The sequence below is a fragment of the Lactuca virosa genome, chromosome 2 (genome assembly GCF_052849685.1).
Source record: "Lactuca virosa cultivar CGN04683 chromosome 2, Lactuca_virosa_CGN04683_v6, whole genome shotgun sequence".
Classification (NCBI taxonomy): Eukaryota; Viridiplantae; Streptophyta; class Magnoliopsida; order Asterales; family Asteraceae; genus Lactuca; species Lactuca virosa.
Window position 1 is genome coordinate 188,996,533 of NC_136427.1, and position 21,832 is coordinate 189,018,364.

A 21,832-nucleotide genomic window follows, 5' to 3' on the forward strand; every position below is an offset into this window, starting at 1 on the left:
TGTGTTTACGTACTTACGTATTGAACATGTTCTTCATGAAATATTGCGTAACATATGTATAAAAATTTAGAAGTGATGTTGGAGAATGAAAAAACTCCGGATCATTTTTGAAATGACTATGTATTTCGAAAATAAAGATTTTTTCATAATTTCCTAACATATAGTTAAACTATAAGGAGTGGTCTACAATATATTTATTCAAAATCACCGTCTATCAACTTCACTATATTTTTTTCTAATACGTACTCTACTTAGGAAATACTTACCACTCCACATCAGTAAACAATTTTATTTTTTATTTTTTTAAATACTCAATTTTATTAAAAATACAAGATTTAAAAAAAAAAAATTCATTAAACCAAATTAAAAGTACATTACTAAAACTGAAAATAAAAATTACATTAAAAAAAACATAAAATTAAAAATAAGCGTTATGCTTAAATTAAAAATTACATTAAAACTTAAAATTTATAAATCCTTATACTTGTATGGAGCTTGTTAAAAAGTTCGAGTGGATCCGGTGGAAGATCCAGATGAGATGACATGTTTATCATTTTCAAGTTGTTGATTGTGGTTTTGTATTCTAATTTTGTTTTTTTTTTGTTTTTTTTTTTTTAAGAAAGTCAAGACGATCATCAAGTTTTTTTTATTATTTATTAATTATTATTTTTTTTTACTTTTTTTGAAAGCATTTGAACGAAATTTGGTTCTAGTTAAACGCCATTTTTTTTCCTTTGTCCCTTCTCGATGAATATGTCGCTTTTTTCACCTTGTCCCTTCCCATTGGGCGTCGAAGGGTGACCTCTTCCAGCTCGTCGTTATCGTCATCATCTTCATTGAGGTCAACTCCAAAACCCGCTTCCGACTTCGAAGTTCTTGCTCGTTTGTTGGAACCGGTGGATTGTCTTTGCGAGTGACTAAGCGCACTTGGATCAATGACCCATTTTGATCCGGCTAACATAACACGATGACCAAATGGCTTACCACCATTGATGATTTTGTATTCTTGAAGAGCGACGCTTAAAATGTCGAAAACATTACACCCGCTATAACGCATGTTTGTGAGGTTGAGGTAGATTCCGTTAAAACTTGTACAACTACTTCTTAACTCGCGCCATTTTCTGTTGACACCATCGTAAGTCTGGTATTCACCTTTAAAAAATGCAAAATTTTCAAAATAATATAATTAATAAATAAACGATATTTTTATAGTTAATAAATAAATGACTTTTTTTATTAAATATGTTATATTGCATCTTTTCCCATTTGTGTGTGGAAGTGTGCTAGAACGCGGTTCCAAAATGTTGTCCCGGTTTGGGCGTTTCCCTTATGTTCATCGATTGATATTGCAATCCAAGTTTTTGTTAGCGTCGCTTCCTCATTTTCATCCCTTTTTTCCTTTGTCCCTTTGTTGCCTTCTTGATGATTGTGGTTGAGTTTCCAACACCGTTTTGACATCATCGTGAGGAGATTGGGGTTGGGAATGTGGTTGTTGTGAAGGTGGTGGTTGTGAAGGTGGAGTTTGAAGTTGTTGAAATTGTGATTGTTGGAATTGGTTTGGTGTTTGGAAAAGCTTTGGTTGTTGGAATTAGTTTTGTTGGTATGGTTGTTGGAAAAGGAGTGATTGTGGAATTGATGAGTTTGTTCGGAAAAACATATTCATGAAACATCCCGATGGTGATTCAAAATTCGGATATTGGCAAAGTGTTGTGTAGAGTGCGAATGTGCCAGCAGGTAAAGTGGGTGTGTGGGGTGTTTGAATTTTGATCCATTTTTGGGATTGTAATATAGAGAGAAAGAAGTGAAAATATTATGTGTTATAGTGTGAAAGTTTTATTGGTATTTATAGATTTAATTTATAAGGTTTAAAAAAAATGTTTAAAAGAATCAAATTTGAAATGGTCATATGACTATTTATCTTTCTCTCTCATTTGTATTGCATCGTAGCCTAACCCATGATTGTTCACTCGACGTTGCATAGGGGTGGTATTCTAAAGAAAGGCATGCACGACTTTTGTGCAAACTAATCCTACACGTAGTAAAATACCGACACTCCTTATAGCCTTATCGATGTCATTATTCACCCACTATAATCGATTTATGTGTTCATTGGGGTAAATATCATTTATAATAGGTTGAGAACACTCTGGTTGAGATTTTCTAACCCTATTTAATTTAAACATGAACCCAAATCGTTGTCACCCCTTTTTATCTAAGGACTAGAAATACAAAGCTAATAGTTCAGGAAAAGAAAGGATTAAAACTATTATTTACTGGGAATAAAAATACAAAGTTAATATAGTTCAGGGATTAAAACTGCATAATGGTATACTCAAAAAGCTTTTATGCAAATTTCAGGCGTTGTTTTATAACATATCTCAGGGTTTTTCTTTGGCCTTCATTCTTCGTTTTCGTTGCGATCTCTCCAGGTTAGATTATCGGATCGATCATTGACACAGGTACTTCAATCGTTTATTTACCCCTCTTTCGATGTGTATGCATGACGAAATACATAAATCGATTATAGTGGGTGAAATTTCGTTGATTTATGACCTAAAATTTTGCAAAAAAGAGCGAACCCTCTTACAAGCCCTATCCGGACATCGTCACTGTGTATGAGCAAGATTGTGATTTTAGGAACTGAACTGCAGATTATAATCGCTGTTTATCTTATCTTCAGGCTTAAGCTATCTCTCAGTATGTCTGGAGAAGAAGAAGAGAATGCTGCAGAGCTGAAAATAGGCGATGGTAAACCCAAAGTTTTTTTTATCTGTTTCTTTCTTGCCATTGTATTATGAACACAAATTGATAACCAAATATGGGTTTTCAGAGTTTTTGAAGGCCAAGTGTCTAATGAACTGTGAAGTCTCCTTGATTCTTGAACACAAATATGAACAGCTTCAACAGATGTCTGAAGATCCATTGAATCAAGTTTCTCAGTGAGTATAAATTGCTCTCTTTCACCTCGTTTTGCTTTGTGGAATTAATCTTTTACTGTTGATGATCATGATCAGAGTGTTTGAGAAGTCACTGCAATATGTGAAGCGATTCAGTCGTTACAAGAATCCAGATGCTGTTAGACAAGTTCGAGAGTATCCTTAATAACTGCAATGTAAAATCATGTTCTTAATAATTAATATTGTTATCATCTTTTGATATTTCTTAACCAATATTCAGATTGCTAAGTAGACAACAGTTAGCAGAATTTGAGCTTTGTGTTCTTGGAAATCTTTGCCCTGAAACTGTGGAGGAAGCCATTGCTATGGTCCCATCTATCAAGGTACTTACTTGCCTTTTTATGCTAAATGACCATTTACTCCTCCTTCTAAGTAGCCTTCTGTATAAAAATAAAAAATTGCATAGTCTTGAAATGTTAAATTGTTTTTTTTTTCTTCAGTCGAGGGGACGTGGACATGATGATGAGGCTATTGAGAAGATGCTGAATGATATGTCTTTAATTAAAAAGTTTGAGTAGTTTATGACTATATATGTATTTTTCTGCTTCTGCTTCTTCTTCTGATGATGGTGATGATGATAATGATGATGGATGTTGTGTTTCTAGTAAACCTTGTATTGGGTGTAATGTTGACCTAAATATTGGCCAATAATTGTAATGCAATATCAGGTTGTTTAGTTTACATTGTACCTTTTTTGTAATACTGGGTGTAATGTTTATATTTAGTATCCTACTTTGATGGATTTTTTTATCAAAGGTTTGATGTTCATTTTTAGCATCCTACTTTTATACCCAATATAATTATAATTCATAAATAGTTATTTTGTTTTTTTGTTTCTTTTATTCGAGTACACAAAGATGGCAACGAATGAACATTTTTGTGGATATGATTTTGAGAAATCAAAGTTTGTTAATTTTAAAGTTATATGAATTTTGGAATGTCTAGATTCTTGAAAACTGAAATGTGAAAACCTATCCAACCGAATTATAATTTATAATTTGGTTGGTTCGGATCGGATCTTAATTTAATTTGAATCATTTAGGTCTTATATTTTACAAACCAAAATCAATTTAGATTTATTTGTTAGTATCAGATTGAACTGATCCATTCCAATGAACACCCCAACAAAAACAATAGAAGATGATAATGAGTTTGGGTTGATTTCAGGTTTAAATTTTAAACAAAAACAATATAATTTTTCAACAGTCTATACAAAATGAGACAATTTTTCATATGAATTTATCAAACGAAATGATTTTGTATGGTCAAAATAAATGTTGACTTTCTACTCTGTTTGTATGACCACGACCTCTTCAGCCACAATCCACTCATTACATTCCTGCTTCAAAGGTGCACATCCCTTCACCAAAAATAACACAATGTAAGAAATAGCAACCATTTGCTTATTATGGCATCTTACCTTCATTCATTTTTAGGGTTAATGTCATAAATGCTATTTCTTGCTTTTAACCTTTTTTCAATATCCCTTTTCTATACAAATTTGGGAAAGAAACTTTGTATGAAGTGAACTTACCTTAGAACAAGTATACACAATTACACTCGTCCAATCCCAATTTTCCAATGACTGATTCTTTGATGCTTCCTGTAGAAAATATAACAATGGAGGCATAAGCTGCATTTCATAGTGCCTTAATTCACCACACAACAAACATCTTCCAGGATCCCCTGCTTCTGAAGTTGCCAAAAGTGGCTTCCCACCATATGAGTATCTGCCCACACACACAAACTCAACAATTATAATAATTAAAAAAAAAACACCTTTTTCATCATCTTTCATAACAATTTACATACCTGAAACAATGCTCTGGATACACATCCAATCGTTTCTTGAATTTAAGATAAGTTTTGTCAGCATGTAGGGTTCTATCATACTCATAACTTTCCCCTATCCATAATTCTTTCTCATCATTATCATCATCTTTGTTCTCTTCCATTTTATGTTTAGATTCACTCTTATTGAGAGCAGCAGCATCCTCTAAATAATTTTCCTCCTTAGGATATATATAAAAGCATGGTAACACTGCAACCAATAAAACCATTCTTTTATCTTATTTACCCAAAATATAAAATTATTAACATTTTTCTCGGAAAAGTAGTCATACCTGGTGTCTTGTCATCAATGGCTCTACTTAGGCTTATAGGTGAGGGGTTTTCAATTGAATCTGATAAAGTATTCTGCTTTTTCGTTTTGGAAGCTGAAGCTAAACCTGTGGCTTCATTAAGGGCCTTACATATGGCATCAAGGTCTATTTCATCGTCTTCTTCTTCTTCATCATTGAATGCCCATGGATCATCTTGCAACTTAGTGGTTGATGGTGATGCAACAGAATCATGGGATGAAGGGTTTGAATCTTTATCAGTGGAAGATCTCTGAACACGAAGAGCACGCCATCTGTATATGAAAAAAGATTTTTGAATAAGTAATTATGATTTGTGATTATTTACTTAACAAAACAGTATAACTGTATAAGTATAAAGTATAAACTACCTCTTGGTTTCACAAGCTGTTGCAATGCAAGAAAATATGTAAATAACACGCTCTTTTGTTGTCATTGTTGTGCTGGAAATAGGAGCATAAATCTGGGAATTAAAGCAAATAAAGCACAGTTATAAACCACTTCAATTTCATTCAAAGATCTAAGATCATAAAAATCAATGACTTGAAATTAACATTAACCTGAGCCACAAGACATAGTTTCTCTCCACATGAATCACACTTAAGAAGATCAGATTTTATAATCGAATGGAGAAAAGGCCAATCCTGCAAAAGGAGGAGACAGTAGACTTGTTATATAGCAGCATAAATTGTAGTATCACATGAATCACACTAATGTATTTGCATTGTTCAATTTACTTACAGGAACTCCACCGATTTTGGTTGTATAATGATCAGCTGCTTCAGAATTATCATCAGCCCAAAGTCCGGGCATGCCTAGCATGACTTCCCCCATCTTGAACAAAGTAAATGAGATGTGATACAATTAGAACAAGAACAAGCATATCACTCAATATGTAATTTCGATTGTAATCCTGTAGACAAACTTAAATCGACAGCGAGAACTAGTACAAATACAGAAACTTGAGAAGATTTGTGAATCAACAAGCACCAAAATATGTGTAATGGTAAAGAACGAGCAAAATTTACAGTTGCCCATGCACAAAACCCTAAACGAAAACCGCCTATGAAATTAAGAGAGATGTGATGTTCTACTGTCAACGGAAGAGTAATTAACTTAACGTAACCTAACTGGAGGTCCATGAAGATATTGTATATAAGTATAAGTAAGCATGTAATATAGTAATATACCCTTTTGAGTGATTTAGAAGATGCCAAAAGAGCTAGGAGTTTTACGGATATATCTTCGAACGTATGCTTCTCCCAACAGAAATTTGAACGGATAAAAGCAAGATCAGAAGGCGGTGGCGGCGGCCGCGAGCTCGACGGGTTGGGTTGTACGAGAAGGCTGAAGAGTATGCGCTCATTTACTCTTTTCTTTCCGGGAAGATTGAATCATTTAATTACATAACCCCCTGGACTATTGTAAAATTTCACCTTTAGTCCCTTGGCTAAATATCTCTCTCTTTTCCATCTGCCTAATAAATGAAGATAATTTTGACGCATATCATTTTCTTAAGATTTTTGCCACATATTATTATATGAGATTTTTAAATTATTTAAATTCTATATGTTATTTTGTGGTATTTTCAATTTTTTTTATAATAGAAAAATAATAAATTCCACTAATTAATACTTCTATTATATATACAAAGTATTCATTGTATTCATTGTATTAAATGTATAAATCAATACTATAATTAATAACTGTAGTTATTGAAGACATTTTTCTCCATAAAATTAATATAATAGTAAATAGTTTGTGTTTTTCCAACATTAAAAACATTGATTATTGATTTTTTTGTTACATGACTTAAAATAATGAAATGTTATAAAATAATATTGTCAAAAGATAAACTAATTTTAGTGGTGAGTTTTAGGATTTTAAATTTTCTATAGTTAATTCATTTTAAGACTATTTTTTTTAAATATTTTATCTATCTATAATATGTATTTTTATATGTTATATGACAATTAAGTTGTACATATAATCTATATTTTATACATGTAATACAATTACAAACAAAGAAAAAAAATGAATTTGCAGTTTAGGCTTAGGTCATGTAAAACCATGTTTTGATATATTAACATTATTTTTATATAGCTACAAGTTTGAATTTATAATATCTTCATTTTACTAATTGAACTTTTAAAAATTTATAACATTTTTTCATTATAGTTTTATTATATGAATTATTATTTAAAGATACAAATACGATATGGATTCAAACGACCCTAAAGACATACACAAATATAGAAAATTATATTTGGATAAAAGAAAATCCAATGTTATGTTCCATGTCAATTAACAATTGTTTATCTACAAGTCAATTTAGTTTGACTGTCATTCATTTTATTAAAATTCATTTTATATTTAATGTAGACAAAATTACAAAAATGGTCATTGTGGTTTGCCAAAAGTAAAAAAGTTAGTCCCTGCTAACTTTTTTGGATGCAAATGGCCCTTGTGGTTTGTAAAACTTGCACAGATGACCCTTTTTCCTAACGCCGTTACTATTTATTGTTTATGTTTTAACGATTTTGTTATTATATAAATTAGTTTTAGGAAATAATTAACCAAGAGAGCATTCAGCTCAATTGGTTAAGGCTTTGGTAATTTAAGAGGGTGGAGGTCATGAGTTGAATCCTTCCCCTAGCAATTTATTTGTCTTTTTCAAAGAAATTTCAAAAATGGTCATTGTAGTTTACCAAATGTCACGAATTCAGTCCCTTTATACTTGAAAAGACGAAAATGCCCTTACAGATTCAGTCGCTAACGGCTGAATAGTAACGGCGTTAGTAAAAAGGGTCATCTGTACAAGTTTTGCAAACCATAAGGGCCATTTGCATAAAAAAAAATTAGCAGAGACTAACTTTGTTATTTTTGGCAAACCACAAGGACCATTTTTGTAATTTTGTCTTTAATGTATTATATAAAAAAAATATTGTTTTATATTGTATCACTTTTTATGTCACATAATCAAAACATTTTCTTATTAATTGTTGTTACTATTATATATCAACTGTAGGTAACCATCCACAATAACATTTAACATCTTCAAATAATTGATGTATGTTGTCGGTGACAATGAAAATGTGAATCTAAATATATCATCAACATACAAGTTTCCAATCTACTTATAATTTTAGTATTACAAGTCCATTATCTAAAGATGATAACGACCAAAAAAAATTATATTTGGATAACAGAAGATCTAATTATATGTTCATTACACCAAATGATTTTTTTTTTCTATCATGCAATTTATTTGACTTTTCATCCATATTTTTATGTTACACATTTGATGTTAAGTTTATTGATTAATTACTTCTATGTAGACCTTTTGCAACATAACCAATACATATTTGTATTAACTATTGTTATTATTACATGCCTAATGGTTGTAATGATCATCATTCTTTGAATATATTTTCAATTTTAATTTAATAAATATGTTATATATCATTTTTGATGATGCCACTATGTTTATTTTATCTTTTTTTTTCTTAATATATACGCTAAGTTACAAATATTTATACTTATAGTATAACTTACATCGTCTATAGTTTTCTCAATGTTTTTTAATTTCAGCAGCAACAGTGAAACATCGTCATCAAGAAAGTGTACGTATGTTGTCGGTAACAATCTAAATGTCAACCCAAGTATATCATGTGGATATCAACATACACGTTTCTAATACTTCCGAATTTAATCAGAAATGTCTATTATAACCCTGCTAATTTTAATTTGTGATTCAAATAAGTATTTGGAAATTTTGATTCATAACAAACTATTTACAATGTCAATAGTTTTTTTTATTAGTGTAGATTCAGTTACCTACTTATTCATCATTTATTTGTATTTATTTAAAGTTTACTTTAAAAAATATTTAATGTTTACATCTTAATTTTCAATATTATTATTTAAAATATGTCAATAGTTTTTTATTAGTATAAATTGAATTACTTACCAATTTATTATATCTATGTAAAAGTATTTTCTTTAAAAAATGTTTACTGTTTACACATTAATATTAAACTTTTATTTTTAATAAACACGTATAGTATATGAGTTTCACACCTAGTATTTTTTAAAGGAAAAAAAGGAGGCCAATCGAAAGGTATGTTGTATTTTCTTGTTTCCTAGTTTAAAAAAAAGAAAATGAAAATAAATTTGGTATGTATTCTTGAGTTGAATGGAAATGAAAAAAAAAAGTTATAAAAGCACAATTATACTCTTTAGTAAATTTTTTACCACACGTTTTCAATTTTGTCAAAAAAAACTAGAAGAGCAATTTCAGTAATTATAAACAACAAATACTCTTGCATTATCTTTCTCCATATTACAAAGTTTTTTTTTTGGAGAAAAAAACCATTCTCAATCTCTTTCAAGTTTACACTTTTGATCCAAGTTTAACTCTTTTTACTCATTTTGTCCGATCTTTTTTTTTTTTACGGGTTTTTTTAAAACTTTTTTTGAACAAGTCAATTTTTATATAGAGGATTATGGCTGCAAAGATGCACTCGTTTTACAAGCTTTATTGCCACTTTTAGCACAGTTTCCTGTTGATGTTAGTTCAAGTCCCCGGATCATGATCTAACACGTAGGAAATTACCCAAGGGCAAGTGGCACAGAGAATCATGCTGTAATTGTTGAAAGATTTATAACGTTTTTTGAGCATCACAGAACAGATGTGATATGGGGGTCGTTTCTTGAAGAAACCAATTACTCCTGGTTTATCAATTATTGCTGTTACTATCAGTAAAAATGTTGCTATCACAGATGAAAATAAATAGCATACTGCTACTTTTTGCAATTTGCCATTTTCAAATCCTACTTTGACAACTAAGTTTTACATTTGTTGGCAAATTTTCAAATTGCAACTCCTTCATGGTTAGTATATTCAGACATCAAACACAATGAAACACACAGCCAATCGAGTCCTTGGAAACAAATCAACAAAAACAACTAGTTGCTTTTAAAGTTTACAAAATCCATCTCCAAATTCATCTCATATATTACAAGTATCATAACACAAACCGATAAATTAAAAACTGATAACAGCAACATATTATCAAAAACAGACTCTAATGCAAACCATGAACACCTAAAATGTCACATTCTTGAAGCTGTAACAGAAAAAAAAAGATTAGAGATTTATAAAGAATAATGGTATGAAAGTATGTTAGCTATGGGTGAATAGGAAAGCCTACCTCCACCCACTGTTGCTTCAGGCCAATGTTTTAAAAACCGGTTTGAACCGGCCGGTCGAACCGGTTGGACCGGGAACCGGGGAAGAGAGCGGTTCAACTATCACCGGTTTTATGTCAATTTCTGAACCGGATTGAACCGGCCGGTTTTTAGAAAAACTCGGTTGAACCGGTCAAAATAAACCGGTTGAACCGGTTAACCCGAATAAAAACACATGCGAAATACCCATTTACATAATAAACTTTGGTGATTTTTTTCAAATCTATTTAGTTTTCTCTAAATAAAAACATATGATAAATGTTATAATGTTTTTTGATATGTTTGTAGTCATCAAAAACTATATTTTGTTTCGGTATTATATTCTATTTTCTTTTTGATGTATATGGATTGATGTAGAACACTAAAACTTATGGTTATGTGTTATTTTAATGTATTTGGATTGATCTACAACTCATTTTTATGTATATTTTTAATGTTTGAACTAGTAAACGTCAAATTCATTATTTATATATGTATGTATGTATAAGAAAATAGGAAAAAAGATGAAAATTATAGAAACCGGTTGACCCGACGGTTGAACCGGGAACCAGTTACCATACCGGTTCAACTAAAAAACCGGTTTTTAAAACATTGCTTTAGGCAATCTTTCAATTGAGTACTTGTGTTGTGTGATATACATAATTGGCACACCAGGTATCTAATTATTACCAAAATTTTCATCAAAATTAAATTTAAACCTCCAATCATACACATTTTATAATATAAAAACAAAAAAAGAAAACATACCTTGCGAATCCTACGCTTTAAATCTCTATCACATGTCGCTACCAAATAGCACTTGTGCTGTTTCAAAAAAAAAATGGGATTTAACACAACATATGATTGTATTGAACCCATTATTCAGGGGTTTAAAAGATAAAGATATTTACCTGAGTAACTCTTTCAACAATGCAGTCATCAGCATAAGTTCCTTTGTGTGTGCAAGGAAGCCTTTCAAATCTAGGATCCTTGGCAATTCTGTTTCACCAATAATACAAACTTTCTTTGAAGTAAAATAATGATGAATAATTATGGTGTGTAAAGAATGAAGAACAATGAGATTACCTTAAAGCAACACGATATTTCTGACCAAGTTTCTCAAGTTCAGCCATCACACAATCGGTAATACATGGAGTGCCTTTTAGGGAGAAAAAAAATTTAATTAGAATGCATTAATATAATGCCCTTTTAATCAATGTAAAAGAGTACTACTCCATTTGCCCTTAAAATAAATGCAAAGTTTAAGAGGACACACACATCAAAGCTTACATTTTGCATATAAGCAGTCCATCATTCCCTTCTCCAAGTCCAACTACATCAAAAGTTTGTAACATTTTCAGTCCAGATTGCAAAAGTAAAACAAGTAAGTTATCACAAAAAAGTACTGAGATTTGCATAAAAAAGTATCTTTGAATTACAATTGAAAAGCAAAAAATAACAAATTAAGCAAAACTCACTTTATTTTGGATTGAGAAATTGATGAAGTTGGTATCAACCAAAACTCGATAAGGTGGCCCAAGAGCTGTATTGTATGTAAAGAACAGAGCAGAAGAAACATAGGGTCTGCAAATTGCAAATCACAAATCACAAATCAAATGCTTCAAATCATGATATACAACAGACAAGAACATGATGAATTACAAACTCACACATTTCTAGGGAGCTTTGTTAAATCCTTTTTATTAGGGTTCAAGAGGTCTTCTTTATGTCTGAAGAAAGAAACAGCATGATTAACAACAGTCAAGGGATAGAAACGTTAATGAGCAAAAACTAACAGAGGAAAGAGAATGATTACTGTTTAATCGCTTTATGAGAGACAGTTTTTTTCATTACAGCGAATTTGGGACCCTTCTTTGCTCTCCCCATCTCTCTCTCTGTCTCTCACTAAACCTGATTGATTTGAGGAATGTTACTGAATTACAAACCCTACAACACTTGTATATGATAGATTTGTTAATCAACAAACACCAAAATTTACAGTTGCCCATGCACAAAACCATAAAACGAAAACCGCCTGTGAAATTAAGAGAGAGGTGGTGTTCAACTGTCAACGGGAGAGTAATTAACTTAACGTAGCCTAATTGGAGGTCCGTGAAGATATTGTATATAGTAAAAGCTTGTAATATACCGTTTTGGGTGATTTAGAAGATGCCAAAAGAGCTGGAAGTTTTACGGATATATCTTCGAACTATGCTTCTCCTAACAGAAATTTGAACGGATAAAAGCAAGATCAGGGAGGTTGTGGCGGTGGCGGTGGCGGCGGCCGCGAGCGAGCGGTTGTACGAGGAGACTGAAGAGTATGAGCCATTTTTGCTCTTTTCTTTCCGGGAAGATTGAATTACATTACCCCCCTAGACTATTGTACAATTTTACCTGTAGTCCTCGGCTAGATGAATAATTACTAGAGTCCTAGAGTTGTCTACTTTATTTTTTTTTTATTTTAAATAAAATCTACTTTATTTTTTTTAATTTTAAATAAAAAAAACAAATTACATTAATCTTATTTATTATTTATTTAAAATTTAAGCAAAATCAAAATATTTATCTAAATAGCCATAACTTTTACATATAGACATCTGCAAAAATCTCTATTATATGTAAATCCAACGCATGAAAATCGTTTTGGTATTTAAGGGGGATAAAATGAAAACTTATTCATATTTACAAGAGATTTTCTCAGGCAGAAAAAAAAATGAGGTTCCCTCATATGCCATTCGCAAAAAAATGAATTCCTCACATGTCATCTTAAAAAAATGTTATATTTTTTCACATGCCACGTGCATAATCATGGTTTTTCTCGTTTGTGAAAAAAATAGATTTCCTCATATATCATCTACGAAATAAGAAAAGCGTGTACTTTTTAGTAATTCGTACTGCGAAATCCTAATATTTATTCAATGGATTTAATGGTTGTTTTATAAGATCTAATTTTCATAGAAAATAAATCATTACAACTTTTTTTTGTCTGATATTAGTTTTCTCTTGAAAAAATATGACTCAAAATCTTACAGATGAGTATCATACATACTTATAAAGCTAGCATTTTTTCTTGAATCTCATTCATTTGAAACCCTATTTTTTAATTTCCTTTCACCACATTCATTTGAAACTCCCATGACTTTTCAATTTCTTTACAATAATATTATAAATAAGTTAAATAATGTTCTATAAACAAGAAATGGTGTTTTATTACAATGTCTTCATCCCACATCGATGGTGAGAGTAAACAAGAGAATGTTTCCTCATCTATAAATATGAAAGGTTGTGAAATGTTTCAAAGGGACCAAACCATGAGAACTTCCTCATGCCTACCTTTGTAGGATTTTGAAGGTATTATTTGGTGAGATTGTCTATATTGGCAAGTGTCTAGTTAACTTTTAGAATTCCAAAAATGGTTTTGAACTGAATTTTTTCAGGTTTAAATCGTGTTTCAGTTAGAAAAAAAAATTATGTAATTGGGTATATTGACTTGAACCGGAGCTGGATCAATTTGGACCGATAAAGGAATCATTTTCCTTTCACAACAAACATTTGAAACTCCCATGATTTTTTAAATTATTTCTAATAATATTATAAATAAGTTACATAATTTTATATAAATATAAAAAAGCATCGACCTAAACCTAAAATTATAATTGTTTGAAAAATCACTTTTATTCAAAAGCACGAAATATATACAAACCAGGTTTCACTATAAAAAAATATGTAGTTTGATATATTTAGTTGAATCGGTGCGAGTTTGATCTATTTAGACAATAAAAGAAGCATTTTCCTTTCATTACATACATTTGAAACTCCCATGATTTTTCAAATTGTTTCCAATAATATTTTAAAAAAGTTACATAATGTTATATAAATATAAAAAAACATCTACCTAAACATAAAATTATAATTGTTTGAAAATTCAATTTGATCAAAAGCACGAAATATATACTCAGATTATATTTTATAAATGAATTCTTTTTATAATGAATTTTTGAATCATGAAAATACATATAAACAAACTTTCTATATTAAGTACCTAACTGAATTTATGATTTTAGAATTAAACAAAAAGTTATTCAATAAAAACTTACTTTTTTGGATAACCACTTACGAGATTATAGAAAAATGGAACTATTGAACAATAAAGAAAGGGTAAACAAGAGAAAGGGTGTTTTACTAAATAAGTTGAATAATGTTTTATAAACAAGAAAGTGTGTTTTATTACAATGTCTTCATCCCACATCGATGGTGAGAGTAAACAAGAGAACGTTTCCTCTTCTATAAATAGGAAAGGTTGTGAAATGTTTCAAAGGAACCAAACCATGAAAACTTCCTTATGCCTACCTTTTTAGGATGTTGAGGGTATTCTTTGGTGAGATTGTCTTTATTGGCAACTGTCCATTTAAGTTTTAGAATCCTGAAAATGGTTTTGAACAAGATTTTTTTAGGTTCAGTTTCAGCTGAAAAACCGTTATGTAGTTTGGTATGTTGAGTTGAATCGGTCTGAGTTTGATCAATTTGGATCGATAAAGGAAGCATTTTCCTTTCAGCACATACATTTGAAACTCCCATGATTTGTCAAATTGTTTCTAATAATATTATAAATAAGTTACCTAAACATAAAATTATAATTGTTTGAAAAATAATTTTGATTCAAAAACACAAAATATATACAAACCGGGTTTCAATAGAAAAAACGTTATGTAGTTTTGTATATTAAGCTGAATCGGTCCGAGTTTGATCAATTTGGACCGATAAATGAAGCATTTTCCTTTCACCACATACATTTGAAACTCTCATGATTATTCAAATTGTTTATAATAATATTATAAGTTACATAATGTTATATAAATATAAAAAAATCTACCTAAACATAAAATTATAATTGTTTGAAAAATCATTTTGATTTAAAAACACGAAATATATACTCGCTTATATTTTATAAATGAATTCATTTTATAATGACATTTTGAATCATGAAAATACATATAAACAAACTTTCTATATTGAGTACTTAACTAAATTTTTGATTTTAGGATTTAACAAAAAATTATTCAATAAAAACTTAATTTTTTTATAGCAACTTACGAGATTACTGAAAAATGGAACTATTGAACAATAAATTTTCTGGATAACATTTTATTTTTATTATTTAATATTTTATTTAACAAAATGAAATTATTGGCAAATAAAGAAATGAGTTTAATTAAAATGTCTTCATCCCACATTGATCGTGAGAGTAAACAAGAAAATGTATTCTCCTCTATAAATAGGAAAGGTTGTTAAATATTTCAAAGGGACTAAGCTATGAGATCTTCCTTGCATCTAACTTTGTAGGACGTTGAGTGTATTCTTTGGTGAGATTGTCTTTGTCGACAAGTGACCAATTAAATTTCAGAATTTCGAAAATGATTTTAGACCGTATTTTTTAGATTTGGATCGAGTTTAATAAATATCCGAGTGTCTTCTGGCTGAGTTAGGCAAACTCGTTTCCATTGGAGGCCGAGTTTAAGTAACATGCCGATTATTTGGTTGTGTTAGCCAAGTTTTACAACCCTGTATGTAATACAATTTAAAGTTTTAACCTTATAAAAGAAGTCACTATTATCATATGTTCTACATAATTATGGTAATATTTATGATACAAAACATTTTTTTTACTATTTAAGATAAAAAGTTGTCTCTATTATCATATGTTGTACAAAATGATAAAATTTAAGATAGATAAAAAGATGTCTCTATATTATCGTATTTTCTACATAATGATAATATTTAATATTAATGTTTTAATTTAATATAAAATTATTATTTAATAGATAACAATAACGATTTATTTATTTATATTTTTTTCTATTTTAACCATATAACTTTGTATATGCAAAACAGGTTCAAGTTCCAACCTTATCTCTTATGATATAGTTCAACATAATAACAATACTAAAAATATTTTTTATATTTTTTATGAAATTATTATTTAATTTTTAATAACAATGATTTAGTTATTTTTAATATAAAATATTTTTTTATATCCCACGCAACGCGTGTGCATTCGTCTAGTTTTATTGTTATTTGTATGACATATTCTGTTGTTATTTGTATCGACTGTTCATGGCAGTCATTAAGAATAGATAATGTATTTACATTATGATTTTTGTTAAAAACTATAATGTAGAAACTTCATCAAATATAGATTCCTTTGATTTATTAAAATGAAGACATGTTTGGAAGACAAATATAATATATGTCTGTCTTTTCAACATCCTACAATGTAGTTTATTGTAGAGATAATCGTTGAAAGTGATATAAAACACTTGGAAAGGGTTATTTCAAGCTTAAAATGTTGTATATCGATAGATAATGGTCAAATAGAAGAAGCTTCAATTGTTAATACAATGAAATAAAACAATCTATTAAAAAAGCTCCGATAACAAAAGAGGAAAAATGCTTTGTTGAGAAGCCATCTAGCGGAAGAGATAATGCCAATCAAACTTATATTTTATATATCTAAAAGCGATCCTTAATACCCTACTATCCTTCCGGATATGCTACATATGAAACATTTATATAACCATAATATCATTATGACAATCCGATACAATCATAAAAACGTTGGACACGTTTTATATGAATCACAATTTCCAGATTTCAGATTCATTATGTCAACCCATAAACTTGTAAGTATGTTTGTGATGATGTCGTTGTTGCATCTGCCAATATTGTTCTTAGAAATGACAATAACATTGGGAAAAATAATAATACAACTCTCGTTAAAAATAAAGTTGTTATTAAAGATGATGATAAAGATTAGCAAGAAGTAGTAAGAACCTTACTTATTCCAATATTAAAAATGTTAAGTGAATTTTTAGAGAAAAAATTAAAAGTTTTTCTTAAAAAGTTGTCTAAAAATTATCAGTAAATATGCTACAAAAGATGAATAAAAAAAAATGAAAAAAAAATACAAAACAAATTATTTTAGAAAATAAATAAAAATTGATGTTTAATCGAAAATCTCAATATATCCACACAGGCACAAATTATATAAGTCACGTACCCGACCCGGTAGGCGTCGTGCACCTTTGATACGGTTAACCTGCAAGGCTGCAACCTTGGTGGCTGTTCGTGGCGTTCTACTTCCAGAAGCTCATTAACACAAACCCTAATTCCATCCTGTACAATCAAAGAATGAATAGTGAGACTAGGATGTAAATGGCAGCAATAAGGCGTATACTTGTCTCTTCTTTATCTCGTTCTTCATCAAATTACACCAGCGAACTAGTGTATAATACCAACCACAAGTGGATCTCCACAACCATCCACCTCAATCAGTCATGGATGAATAAGATCAAAGGTGCCTTCACGGGGAAAAAACCCACTTCACCAGCTAACGAAGACGTCACGTCGCAATCATTCACTCTCTTTAGTAAGATCGCAATCTATTACTTCAAACCTGTCCAAAATTATGCTCCATTTCGCAAAATTTCCGTTTCCAACTTTACACATACCGTATACTAAGTAACAATTTTTCTGGAAAACTGTAATCGTAGTCGCATAATAATGGCGAATTGAACCAGAAACGACTATCTCTTTCTCTCTGTCTCTTTATGTATGTATGTATGTATATGTTAGGGTTTGCGGATGAGCTGAAAAATGCACGGAAGTTGGGTACTTTCAAACAATACATGGTTGGTCGAAGCAGTCAAGCCACATTTGCAGATGCATTCGAGAAGCAAGAGGCTATAATTCGATTTCTTGGGGGATTTGATCCCAGTGGAGAGGTTGTCCCCTACTAGTTATCATCACATTGTTTTCAGTTTCAAATGTTTCTATGTTCATTTAGTGTATTTGTTTAGTCTTTAGATGTGTTCTTCAAGACTTTATTTTGAGTATTAATGACTGATTTGAGTTTCTATATACTGCAAATGTAGAATATCCAACCTAGTCAAAAGCAAGAAGCAGCAAAATGTTGTAATTGCACTATAGCTGATGTGGAAAATACTTTGGCTAAATTCACTTGGGCTAAAGAAGCTCAGAGGAAAATTGAGAAGATGAAGGAAGAAGGAAAGCCAATGCCAAAGAGTTTAGCTGAGGTATTAACTATTAAGTCGTTCTTATTCCCATAAAATGTTGTCTGTATAAATGATGTTTAAAAATGTCTCTTCTTTTTCCCTGACTTTATTAAGTCAGTTTCTTCTGCATTAAGTAAAAAGAAACAACACCTCTAGTCTCTTTACTAGACACCCATATATGTTTTACTACATATGTTGCTAATTTATCTTAATTGCTATTTTATATCTTTATTTATGTAGGTCCAACAGCTAATGGGATCAACACCAATGGATCTTGCCCAATCAAACATGGCTAAGAGTGGACAAATAAGTAGAAATGCACTGTGCCCTTGTGGATCTAAAAAGAGATACAAACGGTATATTTTCATACTTCAGTTTATTTGTAATATCAATTACATCCTTTTAATCTAATTAGGGTGCAATCTCACTAATCTTAATGCTTTAGACTTTAGTTTACAAGTAATGGCCTTTCACTTATTGATTCGTTAAGTTCCAAATTTGAATTTAATCTTTTGGTTTTGATTGTTACAAAGGTGTTGTGGAGCTGAAGGGAGCACAACAACCAAGAATTAAATATTAAGTTGATCAGCGATAAGTGCGTATGGATGTTTAGTTTATTTTGTAGTGTTTTCCCTTCCCACTTCGGGAGTATTGTAGCTTCTGAAATAATTTCGATGTGTGGGGTGCACCACTAATTATTTCACCCCATAAATTTTGAAAATAAAACATTTTTTTTTCCCCATGTTGCTATGTATGTTCGATGATTCATATATTCTATATGGTTATATAGGAGCAAAGTTGAAATGAGAACCTACTTTCATTGTGAGACTGTAAAGATTTTGTAAGGTGCTGTTTGTGTTTTTTAAGACCGGTAGGTATGGGCAACGTCCATACGCGTTATTCCAACGTGGCACCCTAATAACGGCGCCATAACACCTTGAACACCACCCCGGGTGCGTGTTATTTGGTGTTATGGTATTAGGCGTTGCCACGGTAACGAGATGCAATGGGGTTAATTCACTCAACGGTCAAAAATTTAACCGTTCAAGAATGATCAAAAAGTAAAAAAAAAAAATTTTAAAAAAAATCATTTTTCAATTTTATTCACCTATAAATGCATATTCACTTCATTTTTTACACAAAATACCTTCATTTTTCACTTTATTTTTTTTCAAACTACTTTCATTTCTCACTTTCAAAACAAAAATGTAATTTTTCTCATCTTTTGTTGTTTTTTAGGTTTTTAAATGCTTTTGTTTTTTGTTGTAATTTTTTTAATGATATGTTTAGTTTAGGATTTATTATAATTTTATCTTTACTTTTTAAATGTTATTTTTAATTTATGATTTAATTTATATGATAATTATAAATATTATGACATAAATAAAAAAACAAATTGGAAATATAGAAAATTAAAAACATCAAAAATAAAATAAAAAATAAGGGGGTGTTATCAGATGTTATTTTGTGTTGCCCATTTTCACATTGGGTGTTATAACATCTATGTATGACTAGGATGATGATTTGATACATTTTGGGTGTGTTAACATGCAATAACATGTTGCCCACACCCAACAGCCTAAAAAACCAATTCTAACCATTTATTGTTGTGCCGCGCAACACACACGCATCATTTGGCTCTTCGCAGCTGTTTGTTTTTCAGAAGACTTCTGACTTAAAAACTGCTGCACGTGTGCTACGTGGCACAACACTTGACCCTCTGCTTCAAACTTATTCACACATTACTTTAACTTGTTGTAGCAGTCTGCAGAGGTTAAAAAACAAACATACTTTTTATTACATGTTGCAGCCGTTTGGTCCCACTCTTCTGCTACAGAGGGTTGCAGGTTTGGTCCGCAGAATTCAGACATTTTCGCTTCGAAAAAACAAACGGCATCTAAGTTTCTCAAAAACAATTCCCATTTACATGGTTACTGGTGCGGGTGGAGGTAGACAAGTCTTAAAAAAGAACAAGGATGTAACATGTTTCTCAATTTATGCTAAACATTTAGGGCGCATTTAGTTACGAAAACTTGTTTTCCATTTTCAGAAAAAATGAAATGAGATTTCAATTTTTTTTTTCGGCTCATTTAGTTACAAAAACTTGTTTTCCATTTTCAGAAAAAATGAAATGAGTTTTCAATTTCTTTTTTCAATAGAAAGTTTAGGAAATGTGTTTGGTTAAAATTGATTGAGTTTTTATCTTCTATTTTAGAAAATTATAAAGCGTGTTAGATGTGCATTATGTTGAATCCTCTAGTTTCAATCAAAGTTGTGTGCTTTTTGATTCTATGGAAGGCTAAACCATTAGAGTTACTTCGAGGGATGTTTAGAAAAATTAATAAACACACTTGATTATTAGTTTGTTCTAGTTAATTTTGATTATTGTTTTATGCTTTATGTGACGATTTTTAGTAATAAAAATTGAAATGGGTTGTGCGGATTTATTTGATTTCTTAACTAAAATAGTACATTATCAATTCACCGATTGTTTTAAGTTTAAGTAGTTTAGGAACAAAGTCAATTGGTTGACTCCATATTCCAACTTGTGATATTAAATGCTTATAATTGTAATAGGTAGTTGCATGACATTTTATTGCCAATGCACTATTTGTTCCTAATCTAATTAAATATAATGAAGAAGACAACTAGCTAAATGAACAGTACCAAAAATTATGTGTTACATGCTAATCGATTCTGATTACATCTAAATAACTGAACTAGGATTTTAGAGAAGAAAGTATGTAAATCTAAACTGTCCGACAACTAAACCGAAGTACCGTAGTTTTCTCATTGAAAGTTTCTTGTTAATTAATAAAGTTTCAAGTGTTTTGCTTTGTCTTTGGTTTAAATTATTTTTATAATAATTGCAAATATCTATTCCTTCTTTTTGACTATTCTAATACAAAGTATGACGACAAACTCCTCGTGGTTTCAAACCTTACTTACCCTCGCTATCTAGTGGTTTTTGAGGTTATTTTTTATTGAGACAACGACATCGATCAAGGGTGTAGGCTTATAGGTGATGAAGAGTGTTAGAGGTTTTGGTGTATGGTAGTGAGTGGGTGTATGGGTGTGGGTGTGGGTACAGGGTATGAGTGTTGGGTGTGGATGAGTATATGGCATGGGTGGTGGTGGTGAGTATATAGGTGAGTGGTGTGTAGGGGTGTTGGTGTAACACGCTATTTTCATTTAGTTATTAAGAAAGAGCAAGATATAAATAAAAATGTATAACTATATAATTATAGATAAGCTTTTAAGGTTTTAAAAGTGAATTAATTAAATATAATGCGTTATATAAATTTAAAGTGACTTAAAAAACATAAACGCTTTGAAAGCATGAATCTGCCTCGAACTTCTAAAAATTGTAAAGATAAGAAACGTGATAGCTAGTTTGTTTTAAATACAAGATACATATTGTTGTATTATCATAACC

The 21,832-nt window shown here is 30.4% G+C and overlaps 4 protein-coding genes across 7 annotated transcripts; 2 read left to right on the plus strand and 2 right to left on the minus strand.

Moving 5' to 3' along the window:
• The first annotated feature begins 2,357 nt into the window (after positions 1-2,357).
• NRPB4 (RNA polymerase II, Rpb4, core protein) lies at positions 2,358-3,638 on the plus strand. Of its 2 annotated transcripts, none has more exons than XM_079075958.1 (6): positions 2,358-2,459; positions 2,681-2,748; positions 2,831-2,939; positions 3,015-3,092; positions 3,178-3,280; positions 3,398-3,638. In XM_079075958.1, the coding sequence occupies exons 2-6, from the start codon at positions 2,700-2,702 to the stop codon at positions 3,473-3,475; spliced, it is 417 nt and encodes a 138-aa protein (XP_078932084.1). In that variant the 5' UTR covers positions 2,358-2,459; positions 2,681-2,699; the 3' UTR covers positions 3,476-3,638. The 2 variants fall into 2 exon arrangements, with proteins under 2 accessions (XP_078932084.1, XP_078932085.1); XM_079075959.1 differs by having other exon boundaries at positions 2,364-2,429.
• A 460-nt stretch (positions 3,639-4,098) lies between these two features.
• Positions 4,099-6,453, minus strand: LOC145159885 (programmed cell death 2 C-terminal domain-containing protein). The gene is made up of 8 exons (XM_079078936.1): positions 6,286-6,453; positions 5,837-5,929; positions 5,656-5,739; positions 5,467-5,558; positions 5,081-5,370; positions 4,770-4,998; positions 4,492-4,687; positions 4,099-4,317 (listed from the first exon to the last, which is right to left on the minus strand). Exons 2-8 carry the CDS (start codon positions 5,927-5,929, stop codon positions 4,243-4,245), a joined length of 1,059 nt encoding a protein of 352 aa, XP_078935062.1. The 5' UTR covers positions 6,286-6,453; the 3' UTR covers positions 4,099-4,242.
• A 3,597-nt stretch (positions 6,454-10,050) lies between these two features.
• LOC145156680 (uncharacterized) lies at positions 10,051-12,689 on the minus strand. Of its 3 annotated transcripts, none has more exons than XM_079075962.1 (9): positions 12,474-12,689; positions 12,141-12,271; positions 11,995-12,054; positions 11,803-11,908; positions 11,615-11,657; positions 11,411-11,483; positions 11,236-11,323; positions 11,093-11,149; positions 10,051-10,224 (listed from the first exon to the last, which is right to left on the minus strand). In XM_079075962.1, exons 2-9 carry the CDS (start codon positions 12,209-12,211, stop codon positions 10,183-10,185), a joined length of 540 nt encoding a protein of 179 aa, XP_078932088.1. In that variant the 5' UTR covers positions 12,212-12,271; positions 12,474-12,689; the 3' UTR covers positions 10,051-10,182. The 3 variants fall into 3 exon arrangements, with proteins under 3 accessions (XP_078932088.1, XP_078932087.1, XP_078932086.1); XM_079075961.1 differs by having other exon boundaries at positions 12,141-12,279; XM_079075960.1 differs by having other exon boundaries at positions 12,141-12,235; positions 12,474-12,687.
• A 4,720-nt stretch (positions 12,690-17,409) lies between these two features.
• On the plus strand, positions 17,410-19,138 carry LOC145159886 (SEC-C motif protein). The gene is made up of 5 exons (XM_079078937.1): positions 17,410-17,750; positions 17,957-18,105; positions 18,256-18,417; positions 18,637-18,752; positions 18,930-19,138. Exons 1-5 carry the CDS (start codon positions 17,537-17,539, stop codon positions 18,967-18,969), a joined length of 681 nt encoding a protein of 226 aa, XP_078935063.1. The 5' UTR covers positions 17,410-17,536; the 3' UTR covers positions 18,970-19,138.
• The last annotated feature ends 2,694 nt before the right edge of the window (positions 19,139-21,832 follow it).

Excerpts from the sequence above, each read along its gene's own strand:
- LOC145159885 (XM_079078936.1), bottom strand. The coding sequence starts at position 5,929 with ATGGGGGAAGTCATGCTAGGCATGCCCGGACTTTGGGCTGATGATAAT. Across the intron at positions 5,740-5,836 it reads CCAAAATCGGTGGAGTTCCT|GATTGGCCTTTTCTCCATTC; the intron begins GTAAGTAAATTG and ends CTCCTTTTGCAG. Across the intron at positions 4,318-4,491 it reads TTGTGTATACTTGTTCTAAG|GGATGTGCACCTTTGAAGCA; the intron begins GTAAGTTCACTT and ends TTTTTGGTGAAG.
- LOC145156680 (XM_079075962.1), bottom strand. The coding sequence starts at position 12,211 with ATGGGGAGAGCAAAGAAGGGTCCCAAATTCGCTGTAATGAAAAAAACT. Across the intron at positions 11,324-11,410 it reads AAATATCGTGTTGCTTTAAG|AATTGCCAAGGATCCTAGAT; the intron begins GTAATCTCATTG and ends TTGGTGAAACAG. Across the intron at positions 11,150-11,235 it reads TTGTTGAAAGAGTTACTCAG|CACAAGTGCTATTTGGTAGC; the intron begins GTAAATATCTTT and ends TTTTTGAAACAG.
- LOC145159886 (XM_079078937.1), top strand. The coding sequence starts at position 17,537 with ATGGCAGCAATAAGGCGTATACTTGTCTCTTCTTTATCTCGTTCTTCA. Across the intron at positions 18,418-18,636 it reads TGCCAAAGAGTTTAGCTGAG|GTCCAACAGCTAATGGGATC; the intron begins GTATTAACTATT and ends TTATTTATGTAG. Across the intron at positions 18,753-18,929 it reads TCTAAAAAGAGATACAAACG|GTGTTGTGGAGCTGAAGGGA; the intron begins GTATATTTTCAT and ends ATTGTTACAAAG.
- NRPB4 (XM_079075958.1), top strand. The coding sequence starts at position 2,700 with ATGTCTGGAGAAGAAGAAGAGAATGCTGCAGAGCTGAAAATAGGCGAT. Across the intron at positions 2,749-2,830 it reads AGAGCTGAAAATAGGCGATG|AGTTTTTGAAGGCCAAGTGT; the intron begins GTAAACCCAAAG and ends ATGGGTTTTCAG. Across the intron at positions 3,281-3,397 it reads CTATGGTCCCATCTATCAAG|TCGAGGGGACGTGGACATGA; the intron begins GTACTTACTTGC and ends TTTTTTCTTCAG.